The 13749-nt window shown below is 31.8% G+C and overlaps 1 protein-coding gene and 1 pseudogene across 1 annotated transcript in view; both read left to right on the top strand.

Annotated features, from left to right (window-relative positions):
* The first annotated feature begins 1275 nt into the window (after positions 1-1275).
* Positions 1276-1569, top strand: LOC149424024 (acylphosphatase-1 pseudogene; annotated as a pseudogene).
* A 6662-nt stretch (positions 1570-8231) lies between these two features.
* The window catches only part of LOC149424023 (uncharacterized), a 36947-nt gene continuing 31429 nt past the window's right edge, over positions 8232-13749 (top strand). Inside the window, exon 1 of the mRNA XM_089651215.1 lies at positions 8232-8407. Within this exon, the coding sequence (XP_089507341.1) occupies positions 8397-8407 (11 nt within the window). The 5' untranslated portion in view covers positions 8232-8396. The remainder of the gene's footprint in view (positions 8408-13749) is intronic.

The following is a 13749-nucleotide window of genomic DNA, read 5'->3' as shown; positions in this document are numbered from 1 at the left end:
GATTTACACAGCACCACAAGAAGTAAAGGCACTTTTACAGGGCGCTAGAACCAGATAATAAAATATACGGTTGAATAGCGCGCGTCACCCGATCAATTTCAACTACTTACAAATTATCTGATTTCACGGACGACATAAATGGCGAGGGGTAAGGTTCTCGACTAGCAATTCGGAGGTCGTGGGTTCAAATCCCGGCGTGCGTAAGTAAATTTTATGTAATGAATTTGTGTTATTTCACAATTTATTATTTAAATTTTTAAATAATTCATAGTGTACGTGCGACACATTCGAGCGTATCGCCCCGGTGTAAGACCACAATTCGTTGCTGTAACGTTGCTTGAAATGGCTTTAGCCGTGTTTGGGGACCAGATCTGAATTTCCAGATAATCCCCCACCTTCCTCTTACCCATCTCCTTCTCCCCCACTACCTTCTCTCCGCCTCCTGACATACCCCGATTGGGGATGCTATAACCTCGCTGTCTCCCGACGGTTAGGTTTATTTATTAAAATTTATTTTAATTTATTTTAGTTTATTATTAAAATACTCTTTTCTTAAAATGTGAATACCGCGCTTGCTAATTTAAGAAAAGAGTAAAAAAGGTACAGTTTCTGATTGTCTTTATAATTGACACTGTCTGATTCTGAAAAGAAAGGATCCCGAGGCAGATACTTTCAGCTTCACAAATCCGACAATTACAATATCGAACGATATAAACGAACTTTTACAAGTTACATACAAAACCGCACATAAAATTAATGATGGTACCTACTTACTATTTTATTGGTACAATGAACCTAAGCAGCTTAATGTTACTAGTACATTTCAACTGTTTATGTATAGGTACCACGTGCAAGACGTGTACCCCCCACGTACTCACGTACCAATATGGTAACTATCTTATGGTGCGTGGGAAATAATATGTTAGTTGGTATAGTAAAACAAAACCAATAATATTGTGTACACCATGGGAACAATGCTAACATGGTTACCCATTTCTTGCAGAAATCGACTTAACAGAAGATAATAGGCCGTGCAGAATAAATCATGAATTTATTTCTCAATCGAGTTTTATGTACAAGGTTAGGTAGCTACTTATATAATAATATATTGCGATCAACCAAAGAGAAAAAAAGTTGTAATTGATCCACATTTGAAAATATTCTGTCAAAATACGATTCGCAATGGGTTCGTAGTTTGCTGTTTCGTTTCCTATATTTTTTACCATAGTTATAATTATTAAACATAAAACAGTAAAGTTTGGAAAGCCTCTAGTGATGGAAGGTTTATTAAGCGTGGAATTTGAGGTTTTTGGAAAGGTCCAAGGCGTGTTTTTCAGGAAACACACCGTTCGAAAAGCGACGGAACTTGGGTTGAGAGGTTGGGTCAAGAACACTACAGCTGGAACTGTTAAAGGGAAGTTACAAGGTGGAAATCGAGCTTTGGCACTTATGAAGAAATGGCTCCAGACTACTGGAAGTCCAAACTGCAGGATTGACAAGGCTATATTCAAAAATCAACATCCCATACTCATATACGCCTTTAATAACTTCGTTGTTAAACAACATTAAGTTTATTTACTGATACCCATCACAAAAGGAAAGTAATAACTAATGGAAGGATTAATACACCCACACAATATTGCTCCATTCGAAAATCTAGGTGACTTGCGGAAATAATTCAACTAATAAGATGAAGGAATATATTTTGTATAATTGTGATTAAAACGGAAACCAATACAAATCAAAGTGAGTTCCGCAGAATAAGTGCTTTCACAATATAAGAACAATGCAGACACGCTGTTTAGATATTATTCAATAATTTCTTACTTAACCCAGACTAACCTAACTTAACCTAACGTTACTACTATATCTAACTACCCTAGTATATCTCAACCTATATAATTCAATCTTACCTAATCGAACCTAACCTAACTTAGCCTAACGTTTTTCAAACTAACCACACCTAACCCGACCTATCCTATCCCTCTCAAAAATGCATTATTTTTTTTCAGATTTTTTTAAATATAATTATGTACGTCTAAAAATGGTATATTTAGTTAGAGCGTTTCAAAAAATACTAATCATAATAATATGGGTGGCGGAATTCGCCAAGTATATTTATTGGAAAGTCATTTGAATTGTGCATTCATCCAATATTATGATTATGTACATTTTACTTCTATGTTATGACGTTAAATCTACCTAGTTGAATCTTCATTCAATCAATTTGCAAATATTCTCACATTCGAGTAATACGTACAGGTACTATACTGTAATGGGCAATGCCCCTCATCATTGCCAAGTTCAACTCATTAAGAATCTAGCCAGAACATGGTCAGAAACTTGTCAGCTCATCGTCAATCAAAGTGAAATTTCTTGTTTTGTAAGCGCGTGCTCGGCTTAACTATATCAGCTGGGAAAATAAAAAAATGCTAATAGAGTAGTTATCTTCTATGCAAATATTTTAATAATTTTTCAGATTATAGATATTTAGAAATAAGGAGCAGTCAGAGAGTCTCCTTCCTTATAATAATATATTTCTCTAAATTGTATAATGCTTCTTATATATTATGGTATTTTTTTTAATATTTATCACAACTCATTGTAATCTAATAATATTATTTTAATATTTGTTTTTTGTCATGTTTTTTAAATCAAATAAACTGTGTTTACTTACTGAAGCTTCTGTTTTTAATACAATATCATATATTGGGTGTGAAAATTTGCCTAGGTAATTTTTTTACAAATTTATAGTTTCTTTACCCGAGAAAAAAACAAAATATCAATTTCAGCTATCAATGAAAATATTAGTGACATTAAGGAGAGATTTGATAAAACCACATCCTGCACTCCGACACTCCAGAAAATTTCACAAAAACATCCTGCATTCCGGCACTCCTGAACACTTCGTCTTTTGGAGTTGCATCCGTATGCTTCTGGGTTATAGAGATCTGTATTTCCGACTAGTTATCATGTTGACTTCCAATTTTGGAAGGTTTGTCGAATTTACTAATTTATATTTTACGTCATATTATCAATATAATACTTATTACCAAATCCATGTCAATATAAATTTTGCGTGCGGCGGGAATCGATCCCTCGACGTGTGTTTTTGGTTTGAAAATTAGGTCGCTTTGACATAATTTAGATGCTTTAATTAAATACTGCGCCCAAAACACATCTTGGCCTATGAAATAATCGAGCATTTTTTGATAATTTTTTTTACAAGCCCAAAAAAATAAAGCATCAGGCTTATAAAAACTGCTTTAATATTCAAAATTTCTTACTTACGAACCCCCTTTTCGGTTTTTGTTCTATTGTGTAATTGTGTAATCTATTTAAAAATTAATAAAAGTAGTGTTATTGTTAGCGGCGTGTACCAAGTGTTTACAAGACATGCGTCTTAAGTTCAATGTGCAGATCACCACGGTAAATGTTGCATGTCACTATATTTGATAATCAAAAATAATGTTACGAAGGTGGAAAACAGTAAAACGATTTTCTGTTGTTGTATGAGAATCTAGTTAAAAAAATTATATATAATAACTGTATCAGAAATGCTGGCCAATACTCGTCTAAAATGAATCGAGTATTGTAGAGTTCAATGATTTTAGACTATTATATTATAAGGAAATTGGTTGAAGACTTTCCATTTTTACGTTTCACACTTTTTAGATTTGATGAACGCGTTCTTTTATCGGAATATATCGGAGCTAGAATCATTTATTGCATTCACCGAAGTGTGTGGGTATATTAATTTGTAGGTAAGCATACATAGAACGCCAATCAACACATCGACAATTCAACACACCTTTAAAAAGTGATATAAAGTCATTAGAAACGATGAAAAAAATTTAACCTTACCTAACCTAACCTACTTAACCCAGTTAATAAAGTTTTTGTTTCATCACTTTCCATGACTTTATATAACTTTTTAAAGATATGATGAATTATCATTTTGATGATTTATCCGGTCACCGTATTATATGTACAAGTAATGCGCTACGCATTTAAAACCAGTTTTCATAAACATTTAAATTTATTTAACGAAAGCACATGGTTGTGTATTTAACACATTTACCGAGGTATACTGAATATTATTACTAATAATAATCTGTTGTCATATTAACTCGAATTAAGAGTTTCATGGAAAAATCATGAAACTTTTAGCTAATTATTATTTTTAAATTATTCGTTAACATGTTTAGGTTAATCAACACTCATAATCAATTAGTCTTACTTATTACGTACTTACATAAAACTATTATATAAATAACTATTAAAATAGTTTTATATAAATAACTATTTATAATAAATACGTGCTTGTGTGTTCCATTTTACGTTATGTAGGTAGCGAAAAATCAGAATCAAGTGTATAAATTCAAAATTCAAAAAAATATTTATTGCAAAAAAATACAGAGTACAAAGGGTATAGCTTATGGGTTACATCCTATTTCTTCCAGCTAACCCAACAAATACACATTATATTACAAAACCCAACAATTCCATGCTAACAAATGTATGTAAATAAAAAATAAAAAACAGAGGTATTTAATTTATGTATGGTATTCATTTAAGGTGTAGTGACATTTGTTTAAAAGAATTTTTTTTAGTGATTTATAACTAGTTTACATAACTGCAAACGTAGATTCCCATCAAAACTGTAATAACCCATAGAATACTTATTTTTTTTTCAACTTGATCATCTTTAGTGTTGGTGAATAGAATATACATATCTATTAATAACCACAATAACCACACTATTATTAAATCTATCCGTAAACGTAACAAACTCCACAAAAACGTTATTAACAATCCTTATGATATACAACTTCGAAACTTTTATAAAAGATATAGAAACATTTGTACCCAAATAATAAGAAAGGCTAAAGAGATATATTATAAACAGAAAATAGAGAACTGTAATAATGATCCTAAAAAACTTTGGAAAACACTTAAAGAAGCCACTCACTCTCAACCTAATCCTACGAATGACTTAAAACAACTAAAAGTAAATGATAAAATATTTAGTTTTTCTAGTAATCCCGATATTATTGTTAATCATGCAAATAAATACTTCTCAAAAATAGGTGAACAACTCGCAAAAAATATCGATGTAAACCATACCAAATCCAGTTCACTAAGCTGTAATACAAATTTGCCCAACAACTTGCATTTTAGTCTAAAACAAATTTCAAATGAAGATACTAGATTGATCATAAACTCACTAAAAAACTCGTCTTAAACTGGCTTGGACGATATATCAAATATTGCCTTAAAAAAACTTGTATCAGAAATAACCACTCCCTTAACATATCTTATTAACCTAAGCATCCTAAAAGGCCGATTCCCTGACAAACTAAAACACTGAATCATAATCCCAATACATAAAGGAGGCTCTAGAGCGGACATAACTAACTATCGTCCAATTACATTACTAAATTCACTATCTAAAGTCTTTGAAAAAACTATTAATAATCAACTAATCGAATACCTTGAACAAAATAACATACTATCACTCAACCAGTTTGGATTCAGGAAAAATAAAGGCACCTCCGAAGCCCTGGCAACAGTTACCGATTTTCTAAATGAAAACTTAGACAAGGGATCAAAATGCATATCAATATTCTTAGTCCTGTGCAAAGCATTCGATACTATCTCTCACTCTAAACTTTTACAAAAACTATCTAATATTGGTATAAATGGTGATGAACTTACTATTATTAGCGATTACCTGTCAAACCGAAAGCAAAGTGTGAAAATCAACAACTGCAATAGCAATCAATTACCAATTAGCTACGGCGTACCTCAAGGAAGTGTTTTAGGTCCTACCCTGTTCTTAATATACATAAATGAATTATGTAATCTTCAAATAGATGCCAAAATTGTAAGTTTCGCTGTTGATACGATTCTCCTCTTCAAATTAAGTAATTGGAATGATGTATACATAAAAGCTAACAGGGGCATAACTGTGGTTAAAAGATGGTTAAACAATAATACACTAAAAATGAATGTGACCAAAACTAAATACATTGAATTTAGTATTAATCCTTCCTTAAGAAACCCAGAAAATCAAATTAAAATATGTGCTTGCAACCTGACAAATACGATAATATGTGATTGCCCTTATTTAGAACAGGTAACTAAAATTAAATACTTAGGTATTATTTTTGACAGCAATTTAAAGTGGAAACAACATATAACCACTACAGCAAACAAACTTAGAAAATTCATTTACTTTTTTAGACAAACTCGCAACTTTCTCAACCTAAACCAGCTCAAAACAATCTACTATGCACTTTGTCAATCTTTAATAGAATATGGTATCATAGCATGGGGAGGAGCAAACGTTGCCGCCATTGATCCAATATCTAAAGCTCAGAAACTTATAATAAAGATTATCCTCAAACTACCAATCACAAGCAGTTCGGATGAAATCTTTAGGAAAATCTGTGTTATGGACATTAGGCAACTTTATGCCAAAAACATACTAACATACCTCTTCAAACACAAAACTACTTTTGACAATATCCAAACTGCTCGTGATACTAGAACCAAAGGACATAATTTCTTACAAATCCCTTTCGCTAAAACAACTTTTGGCCAGAGAAATTTTAGATATTTTGCAACAAGGCTATATAATGCTCTCCCACTAGCCATTAGACTGAACGATTTTTTTTTGAAATATAAAACAGACATCAAGTCTTGGATCATCAGCCAAGACAGATCCATGATCAAAAATTTTATAAAAATCCCTAAATAAGTATGTACTCTAACTAGATGCTGATTAACAAATTTATCATTTATTATTATTATTTATTATTTTGTATCTTTTTCACAATATCATTTAATGTAATGAAATATTTTATGTATCAAAAAATATGTACACATTAATTCATGTATCAAATACGTCTGTCTTGACACAGGTTTATCCTAGTGAGACAGACATCGAAAAAAAAACCTGTAAAAAAACTTTATATTGATAATAAAAAAAATTAAAAAAAACTACTCTAATGGGAAGGGTGACATTATTTATCAATATCTTACCTTTTAAATTCCACACTGGACAGAGAATGTGTACGAAGTAACTTTGGCTGTTCCACCAAACCAAATCAAATGCGAAAAAATAAACAGCACGCAATTAACATTTTCCTTCCATCACGATACAGCATTAATTACGATTGCCTGCTTCAATAAATTAAACCAATTTCTGACAGTAATATATGTAGGAAGTCTAAGTAGGATGCTTCTTGTACCTACATAACTATCAAAACTCCTTATATCTGCAAAATGTTGTTTATAATATACGATTGACCTATAATTTTTAAAGGTTCGTTTAGATATGATAATCCAGCTCTTAACTGAAAAAATAATTTCAGAAAAATCTTAATTTTTACATGTATTATGCATTAACTTCCTTTTTTACCAAAAAGCTCATTCATAAATTATTCGTAGGTGTACAATAATTATTTCTTACACGGAAGAAACTTCACACGGGTGACACTTCAATATAAAAAACAAATAGTAACCATCATTGAGATTTTCCACCACGAGTTTCAAACTTTCATAGCAAGATGGCCGTGATAGGCTGAAACAGGTACGGTTTAACCCTTCAAGGAAGGACACTGCTAGCCACTAAAATCATATTCCATTAGAATTTCATAAGGACAGATTTGACCAGAGCGTCCACAGATAACAGATTTTTTCTATAATGCGGAAATACGTGATTTGTTCGTGGTTGGAAATAGAAATAATTATTCTTTTCAGTTGGTTTCAAATATGTAGGTAAAAACACATCTGCCCCGATGATGGACACTGTAATGCTGTCCGAAACGTTGGCTAAAGAAGGAGGTAGCGCAACACGGCGTAATACCCTAAAAATATTCACTATAATACTTTTGGCCGAGAAAATCTCAAATCATATCCAAATAAAATATAGTACATTTAAAATTAAAATACTTCGGAATCATTCCGAAATTCCATGAGAAATTTCACAGCATCGTGTCGTGGGACTTGCACGTAAAAGCATTTAAAAGCCTGAAGGGTTAATAATAAAACGTGGAATAGAGTTTAATGCATTATATTTGGCTAATATTATCTGCAGTTGACGCGCGTGAATGGCCGATGGACCGAAGAACAGAAACAGAAGCAATGGCGATGGTCGCCTTAGCCGGTGGCTCTAGTCTTTAGTCTCTAGCTAGTATCTACTGTTGGTAGCCAATAAAGTGATATCCCGCTCCACCTGGTGCCGGGGATGGCCGCAGCCATTTGCTTCTTGTTATAAGACCAGAGAAAGCAATTTCGGATTCAGTCGCCACGGGAAAGCACAATTGCCGACATCTCTAACCTGCTACCAGTGCTACCACTTCTGAAGTATCTTCGTGCAAAGCCCCGCGATGGAATACAGGTGGGTTCCAACATTATTAACGATATTATTTTGCTTGTCGTTTCTACGCGGAGAAAGTCAATTATACGACTGCTAAGACAAACATTTACGTATTATGCAGTATCACTGTACCTGTTAATGCGTTATGAATTCGTTTGATTGATTATTATCACAATACGACGATGTTTACCTTTTGTAATTATTATTGTTTGATTAATTTTACGCAATGTGGTTTTAATTAATTTGACTAGATTGATAACGGTCACGTTAATACGGTGTTATGTACGTTTCTGAATTGTTTAATTAACTTCATGCAATGAAATTATAATTAATATGACAGTTTTTATGCTAAATTAATTCATTCGATTAATTACGTTCTCTATCATACGGTGACGTTCGCATTCATATGTGGTTTTAATTAATATGACAATTTTAAGCATTGCTCGTCATATTGGAATGATCAAGTGCAGCATTTCACTTGCAAGATGTTTTTTAAACGCCTTTCTATGTCTACTGTAATTTTTTTGGAAAACAGGTAGTTCCGGCAGGCAATGCGATACTTATATAACTGCATAAAACACGAGTAAACTATAATTTCGCGTTCATTATAAACTTCCAAATAAACGTATTTACTAAAACATTTCACAAATCGTTGTTGATTAAACTTTTCTTATCTAAAATTCTATTTCGTTTTCAAATTAAATATCAAGTAATGTTATGTTTCTGATACCGGAATTAAACCAACTTAATTATATAAAACTGCACGTTGGTTCAGTGAACACAAAATTAATGAAATGGAAATTTTGTGTGAATTTTTTTGCACAACAATCGTTTTATTTTACTAAGTTCACGTAATAACCGATTGATTATTTTTTGCGCATTATGTTTTTTTTTTCTTTTTGCATCGTTACCTGCTTTGGCGTAGTCCGAGTAAAATAAAAGACCAATTTGAAAATAACCTTTTATTGATAAAATTTATTCATCGATGACCGATTATTTAAATCGGACCAATAAATAAATATTTCACATCGCATAGTTTATCACCTGTCTTTTTTTATCGGTCCTGTATTCCTAAGAAAAAAAACGCATTTTTATGATCACGTAACCATTCGGTTTGATTATATGAGAAGTAGGTAAATTAATCGAGTAGTATTTTAAAAGACAAATTAACAATGGTGTAACATTTCAACAATTTTATTACAAAATAAAATGTTAAATAATTTTATTGTAATGTCAGGTCCAATTAATCAAATAGTTACATAATATATTCTTTTAAAAAACGTCTGCATTCGAGATTCGAGATAGTCCCTACATTAAATGATTTTTCTTTTATAATATCATCAAGATTTTGATCGTATTGGGACATGTATTTTGTCTCCGATGACCTCCAAGCATTGATGTAGGTATTATAGTCCAAGGCAATAAAGGTTATGATCGTTGACTTTGGAGTTTTCGAGTTGAATGTGGAAAGTCAGTGTGGAAATTGTGAAAAGTGAATATATTTTTTGCAGGTAGTTTGGTCTGGTATTTGTGTTAGGTATTGTGTTGGTAGTTGTGTTGGAGTGTTAGGGTACATACGAGTTTACAAGTACAGTATGATGTACAACTTTTCAGGGTTCTCATTACGTCCTTCCTAAAGCTTCAGTCCCATGCGCTCGCAAAAGATTTTTTTTGTTTTACGCATTAGCTTGACGGCCTCCGTGGTTCGAATCCCGGCGTGAGCGAGTAAATTTCATTTGATAATTTGTGTTATTTAATAATTTATTAATTTAAAGCAATGTATAGTATACTTGCGGCACGTTACTGAGTGGAATACACTCTTAGATACACTCGGAATTGAAACATTGCTTGAAATGGCTTTAGCCATGTTTGGTGAACAGATCTCAATAGCCAGGTCCCCTCCTCACTACCTCCAGCCTCACAACATACTCCAATTGATGATGCCATAGTTAGTCTCACTGGCTCCATACCTTTGGGAGCAATCGGCACTCTTGTGCGGTATTTTTTTGTTATTATCGTAAACGTTCCGAGTTCCAATTGCTCGGGTCCATTAGTACTATGCAGAGATGTGCTTTATTTCAAATAAATTCATTTCAAATGGAAATGCAAAATGCAAAATGGGTATTTTCCATTTTGCATTTTAAATGCTTTTCTAAAAACCATTTTGCATTTTGTATTTTAAATGCTTTTCTCAATGCATTTTCCATTTTAAATGCTTTTTTGCAACATTCTTCCTACTATCTCCACTCATCTTTTTTTCATAAGCCCCAAATATCAGTCGGTCCTCAACCTCGCTATGAGAGATAATTTACATTTGTCATGTTGCTCCCTGGTAAGAGCCCTGGCAATTGAGTGATACCATTACAAAAAATACTGATTCAAATAGTGAACATGGGGCCATGACGCTGTAATATTAAATGTTAGATAGCAGTTTCTATGTTTTTACGTTGGCAACATTAGTCCCGCGCAAATTTTTTGTGGTTTCATAATCTGTAGTCGTGGTGTTTTTGGATTTACCATCAAGTAATATATTTGTTCTACATTGATGTCCATTACTAAATGACAAAATTGTTTAAAAATTCTATAATTATTTTAATTGTTTGACCTGAGAAACCATTTTGCATTTTCAATGCATTTTGAAAATAGGTATTTTGCATTTTGCATTTGAAATGCTTTTCTAAAAACCATTTTGCATTTTGCATTTTCAAATGGAAAAGTTTTGACCCATTTCCATTTTGCATTTCAAATGGTTTTGGGTACCCATTTTGCACATATCTGGTACTATGGCATCATCCCCAATGCGAGGAACGTTGTGGGGCTGAAAGAAATGCGGAAGAGAGCGAGATGGAGCATTTAAAATTGAGTAGCATCAGAATATTTAGATTTATTCAATAAGCCCAAATGATGGTTTTTCACCTGGGAGATACTGAGAGTATCTATCACCCCGTGGCTATCATTTAAAAAAAAATCGTTTAATCTATGTGCTAAATGAAATGTATTAAATTTTAAAATACATTTTAATGTAATCTATTGTAAAAATGCTTTCTAGTGATTTTCCGCTGTCAGTCAGTTTTTTCTTCCCTTTGTCATTTATAATTTTAATAACGCAAAAAAATGCCGGTATATTATTAAAATTCTTTCTTGTATTGGTAGACATATTATTCAAGAATAGGTTTTTGCGAACTTGTTTTGGTGTAGGTAACAACAAAGGTAATTTCCATTGGAACATAAACCTATTATCTGGAAATTTATGAAAAAGCTGACGATAAATCGATTAATCATGCCAATAGGTACATTACGCTAAGCTATTTATGAAACGTGTTTTATTTAAGATTGAATTAAAATTCAATGTCACAATAATTGCAATCGAAAACACATTTATTTAATAAATAGGCTGAATATATATAAATATATTATTTAAGTCGTTTCGCGGTCATGTTTTGATTTCTTTAGGCGAAGCCAAATTTCATTCCGGAAATAATAACAGAACTTGAAAAAATATTTCACAGAACTTGAAAATTAATTTCAAATTCTGCGAAACAACCCGTCCTAAGAAATGTATTTTTTCATTACAAGAATATGAACACATATAAGAAACAACTTTTAAAATGTACTCTTTTATGGGTAAGATTATCTGTGACAGTATTACTTGATTAACTTGTTTTCGTTCTTGTAAAATTATTCACAAAATATATACATATTTTTGCGCTGAAATCGAACGATTCTAGTCTCCGTTTGCCAAGCGATTTTTATGCCTATTTCCTATATTTGTGGAGATATAAGGCACACTAAGAATACACACATTTTTCACTTGTTACACAAGAAAATAAACTTCACTTAAGAAAATATTTACGTCTGCATAATATGAAAAACAATCAATAGTGTTTATTTATCTTTGACTCTAAACTTAACTTATTGTATACATTTAAAATGCAAAGCTTTTAACACCTCGATTTCCTTAAAGTTAATTGATTTTTATTACCACTTTCACGTATATGTTTATGTGCGATATATGACTAACTACTTTTTAAAGTTTGTTTCAAACATAAGTTTTAGTTTACTTATCTATATATAATTTTAGGTAAGTTATAATTTTAAATAATAGTTTATTATAAGCTTTCAAATTGTGTTATTACTTAATCGACCAAACATTAAAAAGGTCACATTAGAAAACATTACAGAAGATTTTGTGGTGTTTCTTGCCAAATAACTTTTTTGTGCAAGGTAATTATTATGTAGGAATGATTTATTTGATTTTTAATTGTAAATGCTATATTTACTTAATAACTTTATATGTTTTTAAATATAATAAATAATTATGGTAAAAAGTTACAAAAACAATAAAACGATTTGGAACTGAAACAATATTCTAATTTATAAAGCGTAGTTAATTTTTGTGGTATATTTTTCGTAATGAGAAACATCAAATAACGTTTAAAAAATCATTACGGAATATTATTAAATAATATACCTGGGTGGTTTAATCTGTAATAAATCAACTCGTTTATCTATAAATTGGGTGCCAGGTTTATATCGAGATGAGAAATCGCGCAAAGCTAACAGCTATTTTTTAAGGAGCTATAAATCATCTAGTTTTTAGATATTGTTGAAAAATTGCGACGATCATAAATTTTAGAAATTTATCAAGGACAGCATTTATATAATAAATTTACACATACTGTTCCGTTATGCATGGATAGAGTTTTCAAGTGCAGGTAAGTAATTATCCAAATCAGCTGTCTCTTTCTACGCGTTCATAACCAATTATTATTCGCGTAATACTAGAGATTCCTGTGTAGTTTATAGGTGTAGGTATAAATAGGTATAGCATCTTATTATGTCTTAAATTTGGCCGATGAACAGTGATTAATGACACAGGATGCAGTTTGCCAGGTGGCCAATCTAAAGCGTATGAAGTAACAATATCGACCTGGTACCTAATTATGTTGCTCAGCTGTACATGTTCATAATATAGACCTATCCTTATTCTCAATTATGACCACAGACATAGGAATTAATAGACGAGAAGATAATGGCGAGGGGTAAAATCAACTGTTGAAGAACGAAGGGAGTAAGGCTGACTGTGATACGTCAATAAATCAATCTGACAGTAAATAGGCATCTCGCATTATAATATCACCATTTAGTTCTTAAAAGTAAAATCTGCTTTTGAATGAATAGACATTTCTACATGGGAGCGCAAATTACTCGCCACGTTATGAACTAATTTGCGAAGTCCAAATTCGGCAAAGTAAGGCAGCTTCTATTTTCAGAGTCGTAGTTAGTTTCAGAGTATTTAGTTAAGACACTTTTACAAATGTCTCATAATTTACTTACCCCAGTAAACAACGATGAGCACACTT

This window comes from Hesperophylax consimilis, chromosome 4 (assembly GCF_061612785.1).
Source record: "Hesperophylax consimilis isolate HC1 chromosome 4, BYU_Hcon_1.0, whole genome shotgun sequence".
Taxonomy (NCBI): Eukaryota; Metazoa; Arthropoda; class Insecta; order Trichoptera; family Limnephilidae; genus Hesperophylax; species Hesperophylax consimilis.
Note: the sequence above shows the minus strand (reverse complement) of the source record. Positions and strands in the feature narration are given on the sequence as shown.